General features: G+C 45.7%; 1 protein-coding gene across 6 annotated transcripts; it reads right to left on the bottom strand.

Annotated features, from left to right (window-relative positions):
• Window positions 1–14,722: 14,722 nt before the first annotated feature.
• Window positions 14,723–23,406, bottom strand: POLR3D (RNA polymerase III subunit D). 6 transcript variants are annotated; one of them, XM_081513834.1, is made up of 10 exons: window positions 23,226–23,406; window positions 22,868–23,037; window positions 21,879–21,922; window positions 20,504–20,655; window positions 20,215–20,339; window positions 19,637–19,805; window positions 18,704–18,969; window positions 17,835–17,987; window positions 17,571–17,689; window positions 14,723–15,190 (listed from the first exon to the last, which is right to left on the bottom strand). In XM_081513834.1, exons 2-10 carry the CDS (start codon window positions 23,030–23,032, stop codon window positions 15,175–15,177), a joined length of 1,209 nt encoding a protein of 402 aa, XP_081369960.1. In that variant the 5' UTR covers window positions 23,033–23,037; window positions 23,226–23,406; the 3' UTR covers window positions 14,723–15,174. The 6 variants fall into 6 exon arrangements, with proteins under 6 accessions (XP_081369960.1, XP_081369950.1, XP_081369941.1 ...); XM_081513824.1 differs by having other exon boundaries at window positions 23,268–23,406; XM_081513815.1 differs by having other exon boundaries at window positions 23,278–23,406.
• Between the last annotated feature and the right edge of the window lie 240 nt (window positions 23,407–23,646).

Genomic DNA, 23,646 nt, shown 5'->3' with positions numbered 1-23,646 from the left:
TTATTAACTAGAGTTTCCATGCTATACATTACTTCCTCAGGATTCATTTTGTAATTAGAAGTTTATATTTTATGACCGCATTCACCAATTTCTCCCACTTCTGCACTTCCCACTTCTGGTAACCACCAATCTTTTTATCTATGTGCATATATATATACACATATATATTGCTTATTTGTTTAGATTCCACATATAAATGAAGTCTTACAGGATGTGTCTTTCTCTGACTTATTTCACTAAGCATAATGCTCTCAAGCTCCATCCATGTCACAAATGACAAGATTTCACCTTTTCTGATGGCTAAATAATATTCCATTGTGCATGCGTGCATGCATGTGTATGCGTATCACATTTTCTTTATCTATTCATCTGTCGATGGATACTTCAGTTGTTTCCACATCTTGGCTGTTTAAATAATGCTGCAATGAATATGGTAGGGTATGCATATATCCTTGGAGCTACTGTTTTTGTTTTCTTTGGAAAATACCCAAAAGTGGAATTGCTGGATCATACGGCTGCTCAAATTTGTGATATTTACAAAAGAAAGAAAACCCATATATTTCCAATCAGGAGAGGAAAAAGATAATAAAATGAGAAAAATTCAATCAATCCAAACAAGAAAGAACAAAGGTGAGAAAAATCTGGACAAAGAGAAAGCACAACATAAATAGTAGAAATAAATCCACCTGCATTAGTAATTACAATATATGGGCTAAAGTTTTCAGGTAAAAGGTAAAGATTACCAGACTAGATTTAAAAAAACAAAACCCAACTATATGGTGTTTAATAGAAAAAGATGGACATAAAGCAGAATAATAGAAAAAGATCAAAAGTTAAATGATTAAAAGGAAATGCAGTGGGCAAGTATGAAAGAAAGAAAGAAATTAAGAAATACAAAGAAAGGAAGAAAAGAAAGAAAGGTAGTGGTACTATATCAGTATCAGGTAAAATAATCTTAAAGCAAAAACTATTACTAGAGAAAAAGAGTGTGTTTGTGTTAGTTGCTTAGTCATGTTCGACTCTGCAACCCCATAGACCGCAGCCCACCAGGCCCCTCCACCCATGAGATTTTGCAGGCAAGAACACTGGAGTGGGTTGCCATTTCCTTCTCCAAAAGAAACTATTGAAAAAAAGAAAGTGAAGTCACTCAGTTGTGTCCGACTCTTTGTGACCCCATGGACTGTAGCCTACCAGACTCCTCCATCCATGGAATTTTCCAGGCAAGAGTACTGGAGTGGGTTGCCATTTCCTTCTTCAAGAGAGAAAAAGAGAATCATCCAATAATCACAGAAGATTTGAGCAATTAAAACAATACTATCTGAGATTCAGACATCTCCTATAGGTCTTGGAACATAAACCCCATGGATAAGGTGGCCCAGGTGGAGGACTGCTATAATCATAATTATTTGCTAATGGGATGTGTTGGGTGCTGTACAATTTCTCAAACCTTGAACTCAGACTGGGTAGTGCTGTAGTCATTTCCTATGCCACCCTGAGATTCACGCGGTATTTGTTTTTTATCACAGCAAGTGCAGAAAACCCAACTTTGCAAAGATGTGATATTATTAAAAGGAAAACAATCTAATGTTGAAACCAATGATCTACCTTGTACTCATTGTTTTCATGGTTACCTACAGATGTTGAACATCACTGTGCTTCTCTTGCACATTTAAAATACAGTTGGCCCAGCAACTCAATATTCTGGAATAACCTATATAGGAAAAGAATCTAAAGAAGAATAGATATTTGTATATGCATAACTGAATCACTCTACAGTACACCTAAAACTGGTACAACATTTTTAATCAACTGCACTCCAACAAAAATAAATTAATTAAGGAATAAAATACAGTTGACCCTTGAACAACATGTCAGATTGGGGCACAGATCCTCCACACAGTCGAATATCTGTTGTGTCCAACTCTTTGCAACCCCATAGACAAGTGGAATTCTCCAGCCAGGAATACTGGAGTGGGTAGTCATTCCCTTCTCCAGGGGCTCTTGCCAATCTGGGGATCAAACCCAGGTCTCCTGAGTCTCCTTCATTGTAGGCAGATTCTTTACGTCAGAGCCACCAAGGGAGCCCAACTTACAGTCAGCTTTCTCTATACATGGTTCACCTGTATTCAAGTTTTCATATCCACAGATTCAATCAACCACAAGTTTTGCTGAACTACAATATTTACTTTTGAAAGAAACCTCACATACGTGCAAGATCATGCAATGTTCAAGGGTCCACTTGTTCAAGGGTCAACTGTATTCCATGGTACTCCATGGGCTTGCTACCGAGGCACCCTCATTTGCCTCAGGACCCAGTTTGGGAACTGAATTAGAAAACAAACTTTTACTCAGTTTTGGGGACAAAATTCTTGGGGAAAAGAATTTAAAATCAGATTGTCACACTGCATATTACTTAAGAGTGTGAATGTTAACAAACTGCATAAAGAATTAATATTAAAAACAAAACCTAACATTCAGTTTGAAACCCCTAGGCCCCCTTTTGGCCAGGCAGCCACCAAAGAGGGAAGCAATCATGCCTGCTGGGGTTGCCATTAGGAGAAATAAAGAAACATTGTGCCTAAAAGGGGATCCCCAGCTCTCAAAATAGGTCTGCATAACATTCCACCTTTTCATCCTGGTTAGTACCCAGGGAGTGGCCAAGAAGACCAGACAGCTTTCCTAAAACAGTCATATGTAGTGACCACGCTGCCTTGCTAATAATGCTCATGGACCACAAGGTGGTGGATATAGGATCAGAAATCCCTTTGAGTTGATTTTTAAATTTTTGTTTTACTTTATTAGTTTTGGCTACGCTGGGTCTTTGTTGCTGCACATGGGCTTTCTCTAGTTGTGAGCCATGGCTTCTCTCTAGTTGTGGTACATGGGCTTCTCATTGTGGTGGCTTCTCTTGTTGTGGAGCACAGGCTCTAGCGTATGCAGGCTCAGCAGTTGCGGTGCATGGGCCTAGTTGCCCCAAGACGTGTGGAATCTTCCTGGACCAGAGATAGTACCTGTGTCCCCTGCATTGGCAAGTGAATTCCTAACCACTGCATCACCAGGAAAGACCTGAGTTGATTTTTGAGGAGGCCTTTCCCATGCTCAACAAGCCCACATGCCTATGGATGGTAGCCTGTATGGAAAGTCCATCAAATACCTTTGGGTTTGAGAGCCCACTGTGATTAAAGGTACATCATCATCAGACTGCAAATGTATAGAAAGCCAAAAATGTAGCAAAGATTAGTTTCAAGGGCTACAATGTCTGGCCAGAGTCAGCTGACTGGACTGAGATGGCAACACTGCTGCTGCTGCTAAGTTACATCAGTTGTGTCAGACTCTGTGCGACCCTATAGACGGCAGCCTACCAGGCTCCGTCGTCCCTGGGATCCTCTAGGCAAGAACACTGGAGTGGGTTGCCATTTCCTTCTCCAATGCATGAAAGTGAAAAGTGAAAGTGAAGTCACTCAGTGGTGTCTGACTCTTAGCAACCCCATGGACTGCAGCCTATCAGGCTCCTCCGTCCATGGGATTTTCCAGGCAAGAGTACTGGAGTGGGGTGCCATTGCCTTCTCCTAGATTGCAACTTTACAACCTGAAAAAATGTCAATAGCAGTGAGCCCCAGGAGGAGGACACAGGTTTGATGGCTTTGCCCTGTGCAATGGGCCTTCTTCACTGAGACCAACAGTTGAACTTTTATTAGGAGGTGCAGGTCTGGCATGCAATAGTAGCTGGTGCCTCTGAAAAAAAAACACAGAGCCCTTTACTGGGGTCCCAGTCTATGGTGGTAGGTGTGTTGCAAGTCTTGTTCAACGATGGGTCCAGGCAGCAAAGATGGCTATCTGGGTGGTGCAGGCTCAATCCACAGCTTCATTCCAGTCAGTCTTATCAGGGAATGGGCCCTCACCAGGGGCACCTATAGGAGTGACCAGATGTTTCCACCAACAGCCATGCTTTGTGTCTATGGTTGGTGACCCTGAAGAGGGAAGCCTTCAGTCTGCCAGTCTGTAGTTTTCCATGTGGCAGACCAAACAGCTGGGCCATTGTCAACAGCCTAAACAAGAGTCAGCAAAAATATAACAAGTTTCATCAAGGATTACTGGCTGGAGCTGTGAGAATGCTTTGGATTTTGCCTACCAAGCAGAGTGATCACATCTGTTTCCTGTTCCATGTAGCTGAATAGCCACAGCACAGTGTCCACCATGGACACCATGCAGTTCAGCTTAGCCAAACCATCAGCGAACCAGGCCCAGACATTTAGGGGAACCACTGAGGCCTAAAACTCAACATTCAGAAAACTAAGACCATAGCATCTGGTCCCATCACTTCAAGGCAAATAGATGGGGAAAAAAATGGAAACACTGACAGATTTTATTTTCTTTGGCTCCAAAATCACTGCAGACAGTGACCGAAGCCATGAAATTAAAAGACACTTGCTCCTTGCAAGAAAAGCAATGACAAAACTAGACAGCATATTAAAAAGCAGGGACATCACCTTGATGACAAAGGCTATAGTCAAAACTAAGATTTTTCCAGTAGTCATATATCATGTGAGAGTTGGACCATAAAGAAAGTTGAGTGCCGAAGAACTGTTGCTTTCGATTTGTAGTGCTGGAGAAGACTCTTGAGAGTCCCTTGGACAGCAAGGAGAGCAAACCAGTCAATCCTAAAGGAAATCAACCCTGAATATTCATTGGAAGGACTGATGCTGAAGCTGAAGCTCCAATACTTTGGCCACCTGATGTGAAGAGCCGACTCATCGGAAAAGACACTGATGCTGGGAAAGACTGAGAGCAGGAGGAGAAGGGGGTGACAGAGAATGAGATGGTTGGCATCATTGACTCAATGGACACGAGTTTGAGCGAACTCTGGGAGATAGTGAAGGACAGGGAAGCCTGTGTACTGCAGTCCATGGGGTCGCAAAAGGGTCGAACATGACTGAGAGACTAACCACAACAGCAACTGTGGACTGAGAACCCCACTGAGTGAGTGGCTTTGCTTCAGGGTGTGGAGCGGAGGACAACATTTTCCGCAAAGGGAGGCTGCCTGTTTGTTGTGTAAACCTGAAAACGCCCCTGGGGCCAGAAGACCTAAATACACCATTTCCATCTGACAAGAGAGGCTTGTTTGGCCCTCCCCACATTGTTAGTTATTGAGTCTTAGTTAACATCCCCTCCTGGCCCCAATATCGATCACAAGCCCTCTATAAGTGTTTAACAAGTTTTGACAAGAACCCAAGAGCAAGGTAAGAGATGCTTTTCAAAAGAGGTGTACCTCTTAGTATCATCAGGGAGACAACAAACCCCATCAAGGGACACCTCCCAGTGGAGGCTACCTTCCTTTTGCCTCCCAAACATTCTGATCAGAAAAATAATCAGCACTTCCCTGGTGGCCCAGTGGATAAGAATCCATCTGCCAATGCAGGGGACATGGGTTCCATCCCTGATTCAGGAAGATTCCACATCCGGTGGAGCAACTACTGAAGCCTGCTCACCTAGAGCCTGTGCTCCACAAGAGAAGCCACTGCAACGAGAAGCCTGTGCACCGAAACTAGAAGATCCCACTCACCACAACTAAAGAAAGTCAGAGCACAGCAACAAAGACCCAGCATAGCCAAAAATAAATAATTTTAAAAAAAGAAAGAAAAAATCAGAAAGATTTTTAGCTCAAAGGTATCATAGGGTTATGGGGTCCCAGAGACACTAGCACCTCTCTAAATGCAGCAATCCCCCATCGGTATCATCCCTTCTGGCATTTATGAGCATTCATGGAACATTCATGAAAAACACCAATGCCAGTTACACAGTCAGCAGCATAAGCCACAAGGACAGCCCATTGAATTGATCAAAGCCTTGCCCAAAAGGTTGGCCAGTTTCTGTCTTCTGCTTAGAAAAGTGAGGACCATTCTTCCCTTGGGAGGAAGCCTAGGAGACTTCAAAAGTCTCTTTTTAAGACTTGCTCAGAAATGCAGTTGGGGTTTCCCAGGTGGCATAGTGGTAAATAATCAGCCTGCCAAAGCAGGAGACACAAAAGTTTCAGGTTTGATCTCTGGGTGGGGAAGACTCCCTGGAACAGGAAATGGCAACCCACTCCAGTATTCTTGCCTGGGCAGTCCCATAGACAGAGGAACCTGGCAGGCTACAGTCCATGGGGTTGCAAAGAGTCGGACAAGACTGAGCAACTAAACACGCACTCACACAGAAATGCAGCCATCAGTTCTTTAGCACAAACAGCCTCCACACAGTAGTATTCATTCCTTCATTCTTTCAACTAACATTTATTTGGTGTCTATTATGTGCAAGGGTCTATCTTAAGTTCTGGGGATATAATAATGAACAAAATAGTCTCTACTGTCCCATAGCTTATGTTCTACTGGGATTATCAGTTTAAAAAAAGGGAAATAGATAACAAGACAGATGATCAATGTTATGGAGAAAAAGAGCAAGGAAAGGGGTAAAAAGGAGTGTCAGGAATGGAAGTTTCCTAATTTATGCAGGGTGGTCACGGAGAGGCTCAGAGACCCAGAAGGAATGAAGAAACAAGACGTGAAGTTCTCTGGGAAAACTGGGTTCTAGGCAGGAGGGAAATAATGCAAAACCCGAAAGCAGGAGTCTGCCTGCTCTGTTACATGAGAATCGGCTAGAGCGTCCAGGAGAGCCAGACCCGAGATCACAGGGATCATAGGAGGATCCTATGAGGTCTTGCAGACTTGGCTTTTAGTCTGAATGAGATGGGAAGTAACATAATACGGCACATTTTACCAGGGTATCTCTGACTGATGTGTTGAGAGCAGACTGGTGGGAGGGGGCGGGGTATGGGTATAGAAGTAGGCAGATCATTTAAGGGGTAACTGTTAAAAATCCCACAAGAGAGGATGTTATTTGGTCAAGAGGAATGATGCTGGGAGTAGTAAGAATCGATAACGTTCTCAATAGATTTATTTAAAAAAAATTTCTTTTGGCCACACAGCTTGGGGTATCTTAGTTCCTTGACCAGGGATCGAACCCATGCCCTCAGCAGTGAAAGCTGAACCACCAAGGAATTCCCTTAAAATTATTATTTTGAAAAATATAATTGCAACACCATTATCACAGTTAAAAACACTAACAACAATGATTTAATATTATCAAATATCCAGTCAATCTTGATTGTCTCATGATTTTAAAAAAATTTTGTAAAAAATATCAAAGATAAACAAAGCCAGGTATTAGTTAAAATAGTGTAAACATTTTATTCAGTAACTATTGACAGCAAGCCAAAAAGCTGAGCTCCATTGTGATTTGCAAAAAGGCACTGTAAAGGGAGAATGGGGGCAAGGACTCATGTGAAAAATTACAAAGGGTCAGTCCCTGCACACGTGATTAGGTTAGCAGTATCTGCTGGCTGGTGATTATGGACTTGAGGATTCTATCTTCCCAGAGACTGGGAGACAGAAGCCCTCTCTTTCCTGATAATTACATTTCAGGAATGGTTTTCAAGTCCTTGAGACATGACACTTCACAGTTAGAGAAGATATGTATCATCTCAAAGGGATAGAGAATGGATTCATAACTATAAACCCTTTTTGAATAAATAATAAAGGGAGGTCAGGGGGGCTACGTCAGGTGTCACCTAAAACAAACAGCAATTATTTTTTGACAAACAATAGATATTTTTTGACAGCTCTAAGCTTTTCCAAACAGGAACTCAAAAGAGGCTGGGTAGCCCCAGACACATGGCTTTAGGCTGATAGAAGAAGCCACGTTCAAGTTTGGTCAAGACTCTCAGTGCAAGATTTTTTTTCTTTTTTCAGTACAAGATTTGAATGGAGTCTTCATGCTGAGAGTTCATTGCAGTTCTCAGAATCGCTATTCAAATAAGGTTAATACAAATAATGCTATTTGCAGCAACATGATGGATTAAGAAATTATCACACAAAACGAAATACATCAGAAAAAAGACAAATACCATATGATATTGCTTATATGTGGAATCTAAAATATAACACAAATGAACACGTATATGAAACAGATACAGACTCCCAGACATAGAGAACAGATTTATGCTTGCCAAGTAGGAGAGGTTGAGGGGGATGGATTGAGAGTTTGGAATTAGCAGATGTAAACTATTAGATAGAGGATGGATAAACAACAAGGTCCTACTGTATGGCACAGGGGCCTATTAATATATTTGATATTCAGTAGTAAACCATAATGGGAAAGAATATGAAAAAGAATATATAACTGAATGTATAACTAAATCACTTTGCTATACATTAGAAACACATGGTAAATCAACTATGCTTCAATAAAATATATAAAATATATTTTATTTATATATTTAATAATTTATTATTTATATCTATAAATAAATTTAATAAAATATTAAATAAGTATATACTTAATGAAATATATAAATAAAATTTAAAAAATAAGAATAATACAAAAAAGGTTTATGTATTACAACCGATTAACATTATCTCTCAAATTTCTTTTTAATCTATAGGTTCTTCTTTTTTCCCTTACAATTTGTGGAAGAACCTGAGTCATTTGTCCCATAGATGCAAGGCTTTGCTGATGGGACCCTCATGGGTTATCTTAATATGCTTCTTGGTGTCTGTATTTCCCAAAATTGGTAGTCGGAGTGAGTTGCCTATGAGACATAAATGAAGAGATGAAGGAGTGGCAGCTGAGTATAAAGTTGGAAGATAGGAGAGAGGTCCTGGCTGTGATAATACATTGAGAATCATAGGCATGGAGAGTTTAAAGCCATGATTCTGGTGAGATGGTGAGGGAATGAGAGCAGATAGCCAAGAGAAATGCTCGAAGGCCTGATACGGAGGGGAAAGGATATGAGGAGCAGATCAGCTAAGTATAGATCAGCATCTTTTGGGGCTTCCCCGGTGCCTTAGCGGTAAAGAATCTGCCTGCCATATGGGAGACCCGAGTTCAATCCTTGGGTCAGGAAGATTCCTTGGAGAAGGGAATGGCTACCCACTCCAGTATTCTTGCCTGGGAAATCCCAGAGACAGAGGAGCCTGGTGGGCTACAGTTCCTGGAGTCGCAAAGACTTGAACACGACTGAGCACGAGCGCAGCGTCTTTGTATGTTTACATAGTCCAAAAGCAGAATCTGGATTATACATTTAACTTTACAACCGCACAAGCAATTCTTACACACTGTTGATGGGCATGTGGACAGGTGCAAGCATTCTGGAGGATGGGCTCTGCCAAAAGCCTTAAAGGTGTCATAGGATCTGACACTTTTAAAGTCAAAAAAGCCTTTTTTTTCCAACCATGCCTTGCAACATGTGGGATCCTAATTCCCCAACCAGGGATCAAACCTATGCCCTTTGCATCAAAAGCTCAGTCTTAACCACTGGACCACCAGGGAAGTCCTGCTCCCCTTCCCTGCCCCTCCCCCTGCCACAAAGCCATTTTTAATTTTAAAAAGATCCTAAGGAAATAAACAGGATATCAGCAACAATTTAGCTATAAAATTATCACATTTTTTAAGATAGTGAAAAATTGGAAAGACCAAAATTGTTCAGAAATCAGGGAGTATTTGGGTGAAAAAGATGGAGTCTAATGTAGCCATCTCCTAAAGGAGCCCCATCTCCTAAAGTTGAGTGGTATAGAGAAGGGGCCTTGATAGAAGATTCGCCAGATTTTAGAATTTTACAGAAAAAACCTCGGTCCATGGCAGAGCCAGAGGAGATCTGTACTTTGGTCATTGCTGAGGTATTTGCAGAAGACTCTGGGCGCTTCACATGTACTGCAAGCAAAAAATATGGCACAGTGTCAAGTATTGCACAGCTAGATGTGAGAGGGAATGAAGATCTCAGAAACAATGGGTCTCTTCACTCAGCCAACTCCACTACCAACCTGGCTCTTACTGAGCAACAGCCATCCCCACCCAACACAGAGCCTCCTGTGGAACAAGCCCCTAAACCCAAACTGGAAGGGGTGCAGGTGAACCACAACGAGCCCCGGTCCAGCTCAAGGATCGGGCTCCGTGTGCACTTCAACCTGCCTGAAGATGACAGAGGAAGCGAAGAATCCTCCGAGGGCGGCATGGTGACCACCCACCAGACCAGGCCAGACTCCTTCCAGGAGAGATTCAATGGACAGTCAGCAAAAATCTCTGAGCCTTCCTCACCCGTCAAAGAGCCCCCTCCAGTTCTGGCCAAACCAAAACTCGATTCCAGTCAGCTACAACAGCTTCACAACCAAGTCTTACTGGAACAACAGCAGTTGCAAAACCCATCTCCTTCATCTCCTAAGGAGTTTCCTTTCAACATGAGTGTTTTGAACTCCACTGCTGTTTTGGCAGTGACAATGTCCAACAAGCAAGCGAAGGCCCCTTCGTCACAGACATTCAGCTTGCCCTGGCCAAAGCACTTCTTCCCCTCTACAAGTACCACTGTGGCCTCCGTGTCCCCTTCCAGCTCTCCAGTGTTCACCCTGAGCAGCGCTCCTCAAGCCATGCAGAGAACAGTGAGCAAAGAAAGCCTCTTAGTTACTCACCCTTCAGCTCAAACCAAATCTCTAGGAGGGGTCTCCATCCAAAATGAGCCACTCCCCACTCCAGGTCCAACAGAGCCAGCACAACTGCCACTCACATTTTCCATCTCCAGCGGAAACCAGTTTCAACCCCGCTGTGTGTCCCCAGCTCCTGTCTCTCCCACCAGCCGGATTCAGAACCCAGTGGCTTTCCTCAGCTCTGTTCTGCCTTCTCTCCCTGCCATCCCACCCACCAATGCCATGGGGCTGCCTAAAAGCGCACCATCCATGCCATCCCAGGGACTAATGAAGAAAAATACAAAGTCTTCCCACCCAGTGAATGATGATTACATCTGTGAAACTAAGAATGCAGTGATTCGAGACTTGGGAAAAAAGATGAATTTCAGTGATGTCAGATCAAACCAGCAGGTAAGACTGTTGGGTTCAGATGATTTATTGGAATTTCATTGTAAGGAATGGAGAAGGCAATGGCAACCCACTCCAGTACTCTTGCCTGGAAAATCCCATGGACAGAGAAGCCTGGTAGGCTGCAGTCTATGGGATTGCGAAGAATCAGACACGACTGAGCGACTTCACTTTCACTTTTTTTGTTTTGTTTTGTTTTTTATTTTTTTAAATAAATTTATTTATTTTAGTTGGGGGCTAATTACTTTACAATATTGTAATAGTTTTTGCCATACATTGACATGAATCAGCCATGAGTTTACATGTGTTCCCCTTCCTGGACCCCTCACCCACCTCCCTCCCCATCCCATCCCTCTGGGTCATCCCATTGCCCCGGCCCTGAGCCTTTGTCTCATGCATCGAACATGGAATGGTGTTCTGTTTCACATATGATAATATACATGTTTCAATGCTATTCTCCCAGAACGTCCCACCCTCACCTTCTCCCTCAGAGTCCATAAAATTGTTCTATTCACTATCACTTTTCACTTTCATGCATTGGAGAAGGAAATGGCAACCCACTCCAGTGTTCTTGCCTGGAGAATCCCAGGGACGGGGAGCCTGGTGGGCTGCCGTCTATGGGGTCACACAGAGTTGGACACGACTGACGCGACTTAGCAGCAGCAGCAATGTAGCCATTAATGTTATGTTATATAGTGGAAGAGCTGTTTCTAAAATAATTCCTGTATGATCCTGCCTTGGGGAGAGGTGTGAGAATCACACTCAGTATGGTCAGTCAGGTATTGTGTTTTCATTTGGAATACACTGTTTTGAGGTAATGAGTCAGAGAGAACTTTGTATTGGCAGCATGACATGGTCATAGAAAGCTTTACCTTCAAATCTTGGGTCCTTAAGTCAACTCCTGTGAGTACGGTTAATCAGCACACATCACCCACCACTTCATAAAATGTCAGCCTGGATTACTAGGGCTAGAAGGGGGATGCCACATTTCCCAAAATCTCTTGTGCTAGGATTCTGGGTGTGAATTAAGTTCTACCATTTTGGATTTGAAAAGTGGAGGTACAGGCCACCTTTCTACTGCTACGGCTGTTTGATTCTTTCCTTTATTTGTCACATCTCCTCTATCAGCAGATCGAGATGACTCTACCTCTGAAATAAGTGTTTATGATAGAATCCAACTCCTTCCCAATACCTCCACTAGTAACCCTGGTCCAAGCCACTGCCATCAGTTGCCTGGGTCAGTGTAATACCCTCCAAACTGGTGCCTCTGTTTCTATCCTTGCCTCAACCCCACAGCTAATGTGAGCCTTTTGAAACCCAAGAGACACTTGTGACAGCTATTTCCCTTAGTGCGTGTGTGCTCAATCACTTCAGTCATGTCCGACTCTTTCACCTCCTGGATATGATTATCCCAGCAAGAATACTGGAGTGAGTTGCCATTTTCTCCTCTAGGGGATCTTCCCAACCCAGGGATCAAACCCCCTCTCCTGTGGCTCCTGCACTGGCATGTGGATCCTTTACCACTAGCACCACATGGGAAGCCCCATTTCCCCCAGGATAAAGCCTTACGTCCTTACGATGGCCTCGAAGCCCTGCAGGACCTGGGCCACCCACCCCACCTCTGATATTGTGTCCCCTCATGGTGTCAGCTCCAGCCAGTCTCCATGCTGATCCTGATTCTAGCTGCCCCCTACTGATCTGCTAATTGACTTCTTCAAATACTTTTTCATCAAAGCCTACTCTTATTTGTGACACTAACAGTCACAGACTTAGTTAAAAAAAAAAAAAAACTCCTAAGCACCCATCACCGTCCAAATGCTATGAAACTTACTGTCTCTCTCCCTTCCTGGAATGCAAATTCCACCAGGACAGAGGCTTTTCTGTCTTGTCACTGACCAGTCCTAAAACTGGAACTGTACTGAGCACACAAACAGCACTCGGTACATGCATGTGGGGATTTTTCTTCAGGTTTTCCAGGGTGCAACCTTTAGCCCTGTGGTTCTCCAGGCAGTTGAGACTGTGGGAGTTTCCTGATCCCTGGATTGCAGTCACACAGGGTGTTCTGGAACCCACAGCTCCATCCAGGTCCTCCACCTTCCTGGTTTTAGCCAAGGCTATAGCTCCCCTGGTGGACCAGTTCTCCAGGGTTGATTCCTGGAGATTCAACCTAGGGTTCACTCTTCCAGCTTTCCAATGGGTCTAAAAATATGCGTTTTCCTGTCTTAAACTTCTCTACTTAGGGTACCTAGAATGGTTTCTATTTCTCCAGTGAATCCTGAAAAGTATGCAAGATAAAACCATTGGGCCAATGATGATCAAAACTGCATTTTTTCCTGACCAACGGGGTCTTACATGTAATGAGCCCAATAGAAGGAAGTCCAACCTCTGCCTCGGCTTTCGGAGGGTTGGACCAGTGAGTGCTTCCATGGAAGGGGACAGAAGTGCTTCAGAAGAACCAAGTCAGCAGTTGACCACACAGAGGGGCTCCTAGAGTTGGTAGCCTGTCTCCATGTTTTCAGATGATGTCCTTGAGACCTAACCCCAACCCAGTCTCCACCCTCCATCAGCAGAACTGTGGCAGCTGAACCACAGTCCCAGAGCAGCTGTTAGCATTGCATCTGTCACCACAGCTATAGCCCTCTTAAGAGGGGAATGCCCCAACTGTGATGTATCCCACATGAGGCAAAGTGATGGATGTCACTTTTTTCACAGTGACTAAGGCTTCTCAGGTGGCGCAGTGGTAAAGAATCTGCCTGCGAATGCAGGAAATGCAGGTGACATAGGTTCAATCCCAGGTCAGGAAGAGCCCCTGGAGAAGGAAATGGCAAGTTGCCCCAGCATTCTTGCCTGGAAAATTTCATGGACAGAGGAGCCTGGTGGGCTACAGTCCGTGGTGTCACAAAGTCGGACATGACTGAGCATACAGCACATACCTAAGAAATAAGCCTCTTTTCCTTTAAAGAGCCAAGTGTGAATCAATTAGACCATGTGGGTAGGTCTGGGAGAATTAAAGGGCATTGTCTCTGATATTTTCAGCTAGATCAGAAGTATCTGAAGTACAAGATACTTATTATTAACCAGGAAGGACTCTATTTGAGTGAGATGAAATCCGTAATAAAATAGCATGTTTATATCATTATACGTAACACATGCTTTTGTAGTCTGAAAGAATATGCACTAAAATGTTAAAACTGATTTAGAGTAAAAGGTAACTGAATATTAAAAAAAAATTCTACCTAGATAGACTTTATGATTTAACAGACAGCATTTTTTGATCATGGTGGCACCTATCACGGACTGTCTATACCTGCCTTTCCTGTTTCCTCCCTCCTAACAAAACCCTGCCTCACAGGCAACAAGGTATCAGTGCCAAGGGACAAATGGGTCCACCCATCCTTTTTTGCCAGTGCCCAGCCAAGCGTGGGTATGTGGTCTGCTGTATCAGAGACACAAGGCCAAAGCTCTTTGGCCCTCTGAAGCATATTCCTCCCTGATATGAGCAGAATGAGGAGAAAGTTCCTTTACTGCTATGTACTTTGCTTCCTGCTTTGGCTCTAACAGTCTCATTTTAAGAAATGATGCTGAGTCGTTATAGCCACTTTAGAACGCCAAAGATGGTGGAACAAACGCATCCTAGAAAATCTTGATGCTTTGGCTGCCACCCAACCCTGGAACTGTCTATCTCCAGACTGCTGGTTACATGAGATAATTAAACATCCCATTGCTTACATCACTGTCAGTCCAGTTTTCTGCTACTTGTGCTGATCAAGTACTGATAGCAGCACTCTTTTGTCTTTCATAAAAGAAAAACTTTGTGTCCATTGTAATTTAAAAGCAACTTTATTTTAAAAACTACTATTATCTCATTTTTTAAGAAAATGAGTAAAACTGAGTTTAGGGAAGTTAAGTAATTTTTCTCCAGTTATACTGGTGGAGTTATATTCAAACTCAATCCAGACTCTAAAGCCCACATTCTGTCACTTACATAGTTAAGAAATGAACAAGCCTATAGTTTACTTTCCGTGTCTTAACAAAATGCATACACACAGATGCAGGTAGTAATAAATTTTCATCCATTTTCTCTCATACATGAATCTGGCTTTGGGCTTTTTTACTCCTGTTACTTGAATTTATTTGTTGGTACAAATGTATGCTTTGGAGGCTTGTCCAAGAAAGCAGATGTGTTCTGTCTTCTCCCCACACTTCTATGGTCCAATCTGTATATCAGGAATATAAGATAGGCTGTGGGGACTCTGATTCAGGGTCGTAATGTTCAATCCCCAATATACCTGAAATGGCAAAACAGCGAGCTAGAAAGTGATACATGCTCTTCCTCAAGTTTTTGTGGAAGAATCAGAGAACTAAAGACTGAAACATCAAATGCCTATTGAGGCAGGGACTTTGAGTTAGGCCAGAAAAGCAGAAGAGTTTTTGAACCCAACAAACCCAGAGAGGGACCACCTCCCTGGTGGTACCACAGTTAATACTCCATGCTTCCATTGAAGGGGGCATAGGTTGGATCCCTGGTCATGGACCTAAGATTTCTGCAAGCCACAGCATCCCCCCTCCCCCCCCATAAAACCAAGAGAAAGGATTACAATGGAGACTTACTGGCAAGGCATTAGCTGTACAAAAGGAACAAACATTAAAGCTCAGAGAACAAAAAAGCAGTTGGTTCATCAAAACTGTCTTAGACCAAACAGGACTTCCATGGCACACGTCTTCAAGACCCTTTCTGCTCAGCTGCCCTCTACAGTGAGGAGAGAAACCAGAACAGCACCATCTAGCAGAGCTCAGTGAGCTCTCACCTAAGAAGGGGCAATGTGAGACCTACATAGTCAATCCCGCCTCCTAGCTGCTGGTTAGGCGGTTTGAAGGGCTTAGTGAAAAGCCCAGCCCTGATGAAATTTAAAAACAGGTTCAAGGAACAGGAGGGCTTCCCTGGTGGCTCAGACAGAAAATGAATCTGCTTGCAAAGCTGACAGACATGGGTTCGATCCATGGGTTGAGAAGATCCCTTGGAGAAGGGAATGGCAACCCACTCCAGTATGCCTGCCTGGAGAATTCCACGGACAGAGGAGCTTGGGCTTTAGTCTATGGTGTCACAAAGAGTCAGACACTACAGAGCAACTAACACAAGGAACAGAATGGAGACTAAAGAAAGGAGTATCCTTCCCAAACCTCTAGGGCCAGCTAAGTCAGGAGGGAGCATTTCTCATGGAGCCTGTGTGGTTCCCAACTGTTCCAGAGGCAGTTTGCTAAGCTTGAAGCAAAGGGAGCTGCAATGCTGTGTCTAATGACCACAGACACTGCAGCAGGCGGCTTTCCCTAACCTCCAAGGTGTCTTCATGACCCTGCTCTGCAGACAAGGAATAAGGAAAGAGACGCTGCTCCTCAGGGACCACACACTGGATGGGTCAAGAGTGTGCTGAGCTGCTGAAAGGAACAAGACCACACAATGAACTACAAGGCCAGTGCGGCCAGGGAGAGTGGGATCCAAGCCGATGCCAGGACAGGAGACAGAGGCGGGCCTCTCAAACTTAAAGCTGTTGAACTGAGAGGTCATCTGTTAAGTGTTGATGAGGTTATTATTCAATCATCTCTACTTTCTTTCTCGCCCGAGGTTGTTTTTCAGCAGTATTTGAGTTGCTGGGGTGATAATTATCTAGGAGCAGTCACAGGTTTCTTCTGAGAAATAATTTAAGTGGAGCTGGAAGGGGTGAGAGTGGGAGGAATGAGTCCTGGGACCACCATGACACCTGAAGGCACCTGTAGGGCTGGGAGGAGTCAAGTCTTTGCTTTCTTCTCTTCTGATGGCACCTATGGCTAGGGGCTCACAGCAATGAACAGGAAGTGCTTGCCTAAGATGCTCAGGAGAAAAAAGGGTACAGAAAGGCCCAAACCCAAACCTTTAGAGCATCAGTCCAGAGGAATGGGACATGGAGTAAAAATGTGGGGAGAAGCAGTTCCATTCACCTTTTCTGAGAGATCCTTGGAATCACTCTTTTGTTTGAAAACACTCAGGCGAAAGAAAACTAAATTAACATTTATTGAGCTCCTACAGTGTATGTCCGGCCTCGTGCAAGGACATTTCATCGACAGTATTCCACAGCATCCTCATGCCAACCCTGTGAGGTAGGTATCGTCCTCGATTTGTCAGATGAGGACTCTGAGGCTCAGAAAGGCTAGGTAGTTTGTTCAGTCACACAATTAGTAATGGACAGAGCTGAGTTTGCGTCTCAGACTCCAGACCTCTCTACTCTCTCTCAAGCGCTGCCTCTTGGGAGGAAGAAGGGAGCAATAGCGTCTCCTACCCTGAGAACCAAGATGTCCCCAGAGAAGGAGCCTGTCCTTGCCCAGACCGTCCTTCCTCCGCCTGGGGAGGGTACAGTCTGCTGAAGAGCTAAGACATAAATATAAAAATAAATAGCAGGGACCAACCCCCAGCAGTGAGGGTGTGCAGTTTCCTCACTGTGGGAAGGTCATCATGCCGTTAACAGCCACCGTGGAAGGGAGCCACGTGTGGGCCCTGTGGGAAAACTGGGACAATGGCTGGAGTGGGTGGGCTAAACAGGCCCCTTCTGGGTCGAACAGATTTGAGAACAAAACGTCTGGAGCAGGCAGCAGTCGTGGGCACAGTCACCACCGTCCTCCATCTGCTCACTTTACCGGTGTTTGTGATCCAGCAGGGATTCGAAGTTGGGAGAACAGACAAGTTTGTGCTTTATGTGTCCCAGGACTGTCATGTCGCCTGTCCTGCTGTCTCCAAGGCCCACGGACACCAGCTCCTGCCAATCAACAGAGACAGAGATGAAAGGCAAGACCACACACACATCCCATTGCTCAGTCCTATGACTTTAATGTGCTGATCCCAAGAGCCCTTCCCCCGTACTCAGCACCAAGTCGTCAACATCCTGAATAGCTCACTCTCACCTGCAGGAAAGAGCAAGTAGTCCCCATCGTCACGTCCAGAGTCACCTTGCCGAGGAGGAGCTGCACCTTCCCCGACTTGCGGATGAGCAGCTTGCCAACCTGTCCCTCTGTCAGGTCAGCCAGGGTACAAGTGTTCTCTGCCAGCCTGGCTTCCTGTGAAGACAATCAGGGGATGGAAACTGGGTGAGGAACTGTCTCCTCCATCCTTTAAGAACAAATCCTTTCCCAAAGGGAGGCATCAGCAGCAAAGGTTAGAATGAGCTCCCCAGACTTCCCTGGTGGTCCAGTGGCTAAGACTCTGAACTCCCAATGCAGGGAACCCGGGTTCGATTCCTGGTCAGGGAACTAGACTCCACATGCCATAACTAAGAGTTCATATGCCGCAACTAACACCCCAACCCAGGGATCAAACCCGGGTCTCCTGCATTGCAGACAGATGCTTTATACCATCTGAGCCACCAAGGAAACCCTTTAAAAAAAACACAATATTTTTTAAAAAAAAGAAACAAAGAATGAGCTTCCCAGAGAGGGCCTTTTCCTGGGAATGCCTGCCACTGGTCAATAAACAAAACAAAAAAACCCAAACCACAGATAAAGGGACAAAATATCAGTAACTGCTGAAGCTAGGTGATGGTACATAAGAACATATATTCTCTCATTTGTGTATGTTCAAAATAGTTCACTGTGAAAAATAAACACACACACAATTTGGGCTGAAGCACAGAGCCCCAAGCCCCCTGCGGGCAGAAAGAACAAATATGTATAATTTTGGAATTTCACCACAGGCGACACCCCTCTGCTTCCCCCTCCAGGTGGCTATTTCCCCTCCAGTTCCCACACATCTTCACAGCACTCATTGGTGAGCATACCCGGTCTTTCTCTTGCTTTATAACCACCATCTGCCCGTCCTCGCTCTGCACCTCCGTCTTGATGGGCTTGATGTCCTGAGTGGGTGGCTGGCCGGGGAGTGAGTCCGGCAGCTGCAGGAACAGCAGCTCTTCCTCCTGCGTGAGGCTCAGCTCCCTGAGCAGCTCCGCCACAGACACATCCTTCGGGAGGCCTGGGATCTTCCTGGCTGCCCTGAGAGGAGCCTTCATCTTGGCCTCCTCATCCTCATCTCGGGGCTCCTCTTTTACTGCCCAAGATAACAGAAAAGGAAGGCTATCAGAGGCCACCTCCAGGCCATCTCACTGCACCCATCCCTTCCGCCTGATCTGCTCCAATGTCACTCAGCCAAGAAGCTGGAGGGAAACTTTGTGCTTAGAAAGAGAGATCCAATAGTCGTGTGACTTATTTAAAAAAGGGTAGTCCAGTGATTAAGAATCCGCCTGCCAATGGCAGGGGACACGGGTTCAAACCTTGGTCTGGGGAAGATCCCACATGGCACAGAGCAACTAAGCCCACATGCCACAACTACTGAGCCTGTGCTCTAGAGCCCAGGAGCCGCAACTACTGAAGCCTGCCCGCCCTAGAGCCTGTGCTTGGCAATAAGAGAAGTCACTGCAATGATAAGCCCACACACCACAACAAAGAGTGGCCCCCACTTGCTGCAACTAGAGAAAGCTGGTGTGGAGCAACGAAGACCCAGCACAGCCAAAAATAAACAAACAAATCTTAAAAAAAAAAAGGAACTAACTCATTCTTTAAAAAAAATTAAATAAAAACATGTAGCTGAGGCTGCGCCCACCAATTCCCATCAGGGGCTGTAAAGTGCTAAGAAGACAGCAGCAGCAGTCAGGCGGGCTGACTCCTGCGGGAACAGGTGGAGAAAAGGAGACAAGACCTTAAGTGACACAGAGTACCTTTCACAGCAGGCATGTCCACCTCCATATCCTCTTCCTTGGGGCCAGCCGGCCGTGGTTTAACATCTGCTTCCTCATTTTCTTCCTTAAAAAGCCAGCCCGAGTGAGCCAGCGGCAGTTGCACAGGCATATTTCGAGTGTCATTCCTAAGCCCAGGGTCATCGATGAACTGCCAAGGAAAAGTCTGGGGGTCACACAGCAGGGCCAGCATACAGACGTACCTGGAGGGCAGTCCACCTTGCCCAGTCACTCAGTCGTGCCCAACTGTAGCCCTCCAGAGTCCTCTGTCCATGGAATTTTCCAGGCAAGAATACTGGAGTGGATTGCTATTTCCTTCTCCAGGGGATCTTCATGACCCAGGGATCAAACCTGTGTCTCTTGCAAGTTCTGCACTACAGGTGGATTCTTTACACCACTGAGCCACCTGGGAAGCCCGCAGTCCACCTTAGCTCTTTTCTAGTCAAAGATTCCTGCCGATCACCAGACTTTCAGGACATTACAGAGCTTCCCCCATCCTCGTTCCCTGGAAGTGCTTTTCATCACACAAGAAGCCCCCACCCTAGTCTACTGGTACCTACATCATCCTTCTCCAGCATGCGCAGGATCTGTTTTGTTTCTTCATCTGTCTCCCTCTTCTCCTTTTTGATGTTGATGATGTGAGAGGGCCCCACGTCTGACATATCCACGGTCTTATCCCAGTTCCCTGTGGAAACCCCCCCTAGTTCACCAGGAGTGAGGGAGGAGCCAACAGCAAGGAAAGCTAAACTGGGAGCAAGCAGGGGAATACCACCACCCTGGTCCTTCTCTTGGGCAGTCTGGACTGAAATCCACTGATTCCTTCCTCCCAGAGCCCCGGCAGCTTTGTACCCTTTTTCTTCATCATTTCAGCGGGGCCCTGCTCGAAGATGGAGTGGGACTGGATCACTTCTGGGCGCCCCCGGCCCCGTCCATGGCCCTCTCGCTGTCGGTCTCTGTCCCTTTCACGCTTCTCTTTCTTGATGGTTACTTCTTCCTTCGGCCTGGAAAAGCGAATGTGTCAAAGGAAATTACTGATGTCACCTGCATCCGAGAACTGGTCTCACTCTCCCACACCACTCTGCTCCACCAGAGGGGAGTTTATGAGCCAACAACTATATCATGAGAAGCACAGCACCCACCTGTGTGGGCGGTCTAGCACCTTTTTCACTTCCTTGATGAGGCAGAGTTCTTCAGTTTACTGTATTTTACCTTTTTGAAGAGTGTATACTAGAACTATAACACAAAAGGTGAATTATAGAGATTGCCCCAAATGTGGATTTTTTTTTTTGGTATTGACTGAAAGCAGGAAGGTTGCAATGCAAAAGAACCTAAGGGAAAACCTGACCCATCTTTGCCCAAACTATTGGCTCTCAACTCTGGCTATAAAACATAATCTCTCTCTGAAGTAAGTCAGACAGAGAAGGAGAAATATTGTATGACATCCCTTACATGTGGAATCTAAAAAGAAATTATACATATGAATTTACTTCAAACCAGAAAGAGACTCACAGACTTAGAAATCAAACTTGTGGCTGCTTCTACACACTGCTATATTTAAAATGTATAACCAACAAGGACCTGCTGTATAACACATAGAACTCTGTTCAATGTTATGTGGAGGCCTGGATGGGAGAGGAGTTTGGGGGAGAATGGATACATGTATATGTATGGCCGAGTCCCTTCACTGTTAATCTAAAACTATCACAACATTGTTAAATGGCTATACCCCAATAAAAAAAATTAAAAGTTAAAAAAAAAAGATAATCACTGTTTCATTGCAAATAAGTTAAAACAATTTTAAGGATGGATTCTCAGGAATCAGTATTTTTTTAAAGCTTGCACATTAGAATCACCTGGGAGCCAGGGTCGGCAATCACTACTGAAAAGAACTAAATCTACAAATTTAAACTTTTGAGCCACCTACTTAGTTATTTCCCCAAAGGTCCAAATTCAGAGCAAGTAAACAAAGGGGCAGGGCTTCCTAGGTGACACTAGTGGTAAAGAATGCAGCAAACATAAGAGATGCAGGTTCGATCCCTGGGTTGGGAAGATCCCCTGGAGTAGGGAATGGCAACCCACTGCAGTATTCTTGCCTGGAGAATCCCATGGACAGAGGAGCCTGGCGGGCTACAGTCTACAGGGTGGCAAAGAGTTGGACACAAGTGAGCGATTGAGCACACACGCACAAGCAAGGCGCGAGTATTCAGGAGGCCCAGCTACTTACTCTTCCTTGATCTTCCGACTGATGATATTTGGGGTGAAGGTTTTCTGAAAGTAAAATACGGGAGTCACTGATTCGGTAAATTCTGGTCCCAAAGTACAGAGGAAAAGAAAAACTTCCAAAGGGCATCTTCTATGGACGAAGACCAATATGGCTCTCTTCAGCACATTCCATACTGTCGTCAAAGATTTACTGAAATGGACAGGTGCTTGAAAAGGAGGAATGTCATGCCAAGGCGATGGTGAAGCTATATATAGAAGGGGGCATCAAAAACATTTAAATGGCAGCCTCGGTTTCTGCCTCCTGAAAGGACAGCCCTCAGGACTCTAACAGGAGAGGAATTTACCTAATCTCACACTTCATCTTCAAACTGCTATGAAGACCAGACAGTATTATAGAGAATGAGCTCTACCGGCAAGGTTCAAATGGGAAAGACAGATCTGCCAGCACTCACAAACTGATGATTGGGTTAGACTGCCACCAGAATTTACAAAGGGAAACTGAGGTCTTCAAAAACTGGCTGCTACCCTTCACATCTACAGTCACAAACATAATAGCAGCAGACACAGAGGCTCTAGTATCACACCTAAGACTCAATACTTTGGACCAGAAGTCTGCACACTGGGATCCAGGGCAAATTCAGAACTCTTAAATTGCAGGCAAAGTTTATGTCTGCCTGGCTTTCACGGGTTTCTGAAAGGTATCCAAGACACACCAAAAGGAAATAAACCCTGCTCAAGTTGCTTCTGAGCTAATTAGGATTCTCTGCTCTTCACCCATCTCTGACAGCCATGTCAACATCTTGGACCCCGTATCCTGACTTGAAGATAGGGCAGGCTCCCCAGAAATTGCAGGCGGAAGTCTGAAGACAAGATTCGCAAGGCCCAACACCACGCCTGAAACACGGTAGGCCCTACAGGAACATCAGTCAAACCCCCAGGTGCCTGGAATTCAGCGTAGTTGGGTTTCTTTAGAAAGGTGCCGTCGAGTACCTTCTTGACTCCCCCGAGGGTGAGGTCCCTGGAGCGGATGGAGGGAAGGCGGCCAGGGGTGAGGGGCGGTGCCGGCCTTCGCCCAATAAGCCCCCGCGCCCCAGAAAGGAGGGGTCTGGGCCCTCCCGGAGCGCTGGGCTCGCCCGCAGCATTTCCTTCCGACATGATGCCTGGGAAAGAAGGCGAAAAGGGGTAACGAAGTCACTCGAGGGGGAAGGACTCGCGGACCCTGAGCGGAACCCCACCCACGTGGCCTCCCGCCCCCCCAGTCGGCGCGTCCCTCCGGCAGCGACTCAGCTCCTCCCCTTCCCACGTGGCGGGACTCCCCGGACCACCCCGGCTAGGGCCCTTGGCTCGCCTTCTCCCCAGACCCCCGGCCAGGCACGAGGCAAAGACGCACCCCTCCGCACCCAGGTTGTAGTTCCACACCACGCGCGTCCCGATTTCACCTCCGACGCGACGCGCAGCGGGATCCGAGTCTCGGCGCCGGGCGGAAGTCTGCGTGGCACAGCCCGGACGCCGCCATCTTGTCGCGGGGCGGAAGTGAGGTCGGTAGGCGGGGCCGGGCCACAGTATTTATCCCGCGGCGTCTCACTCGCCTCCGCCTTCTCTTCCCGGTTCTTCCCGGAGTCGGGAAAAGCTGGGTTGAGAGGGCGAAAAAGGAAGAGGGGAAGGGTCTAGGGGAATGGTACGTTCGCGGAGTCTTGGCTCCTGGCATAAGGTGGGGGCGCCCAGCTCAGGTCTGGGGGCCGGGGGACCGTCTGGACGCAACGTGGGAG

This window comes from Giraffa tippelskirchi, chromosome 1 (assembly GCF_054371585.1).
Source record: "Giraffa tippelskirchi isolate mGirTip1 chromosome 1, T2T-mGirTip1v1.2.pri, whole genome shotgun sequence".
NCBI classification, from domain to species: Eukaryota; Metazoa; Chordata; class Mammalia; order Artiodactyla; family Giraffidae; genus Giraffa; species Giraffa tippelskirchi.
This window is presented reverse-complemented; position numbering and strand designations above follow the sequence as displayed.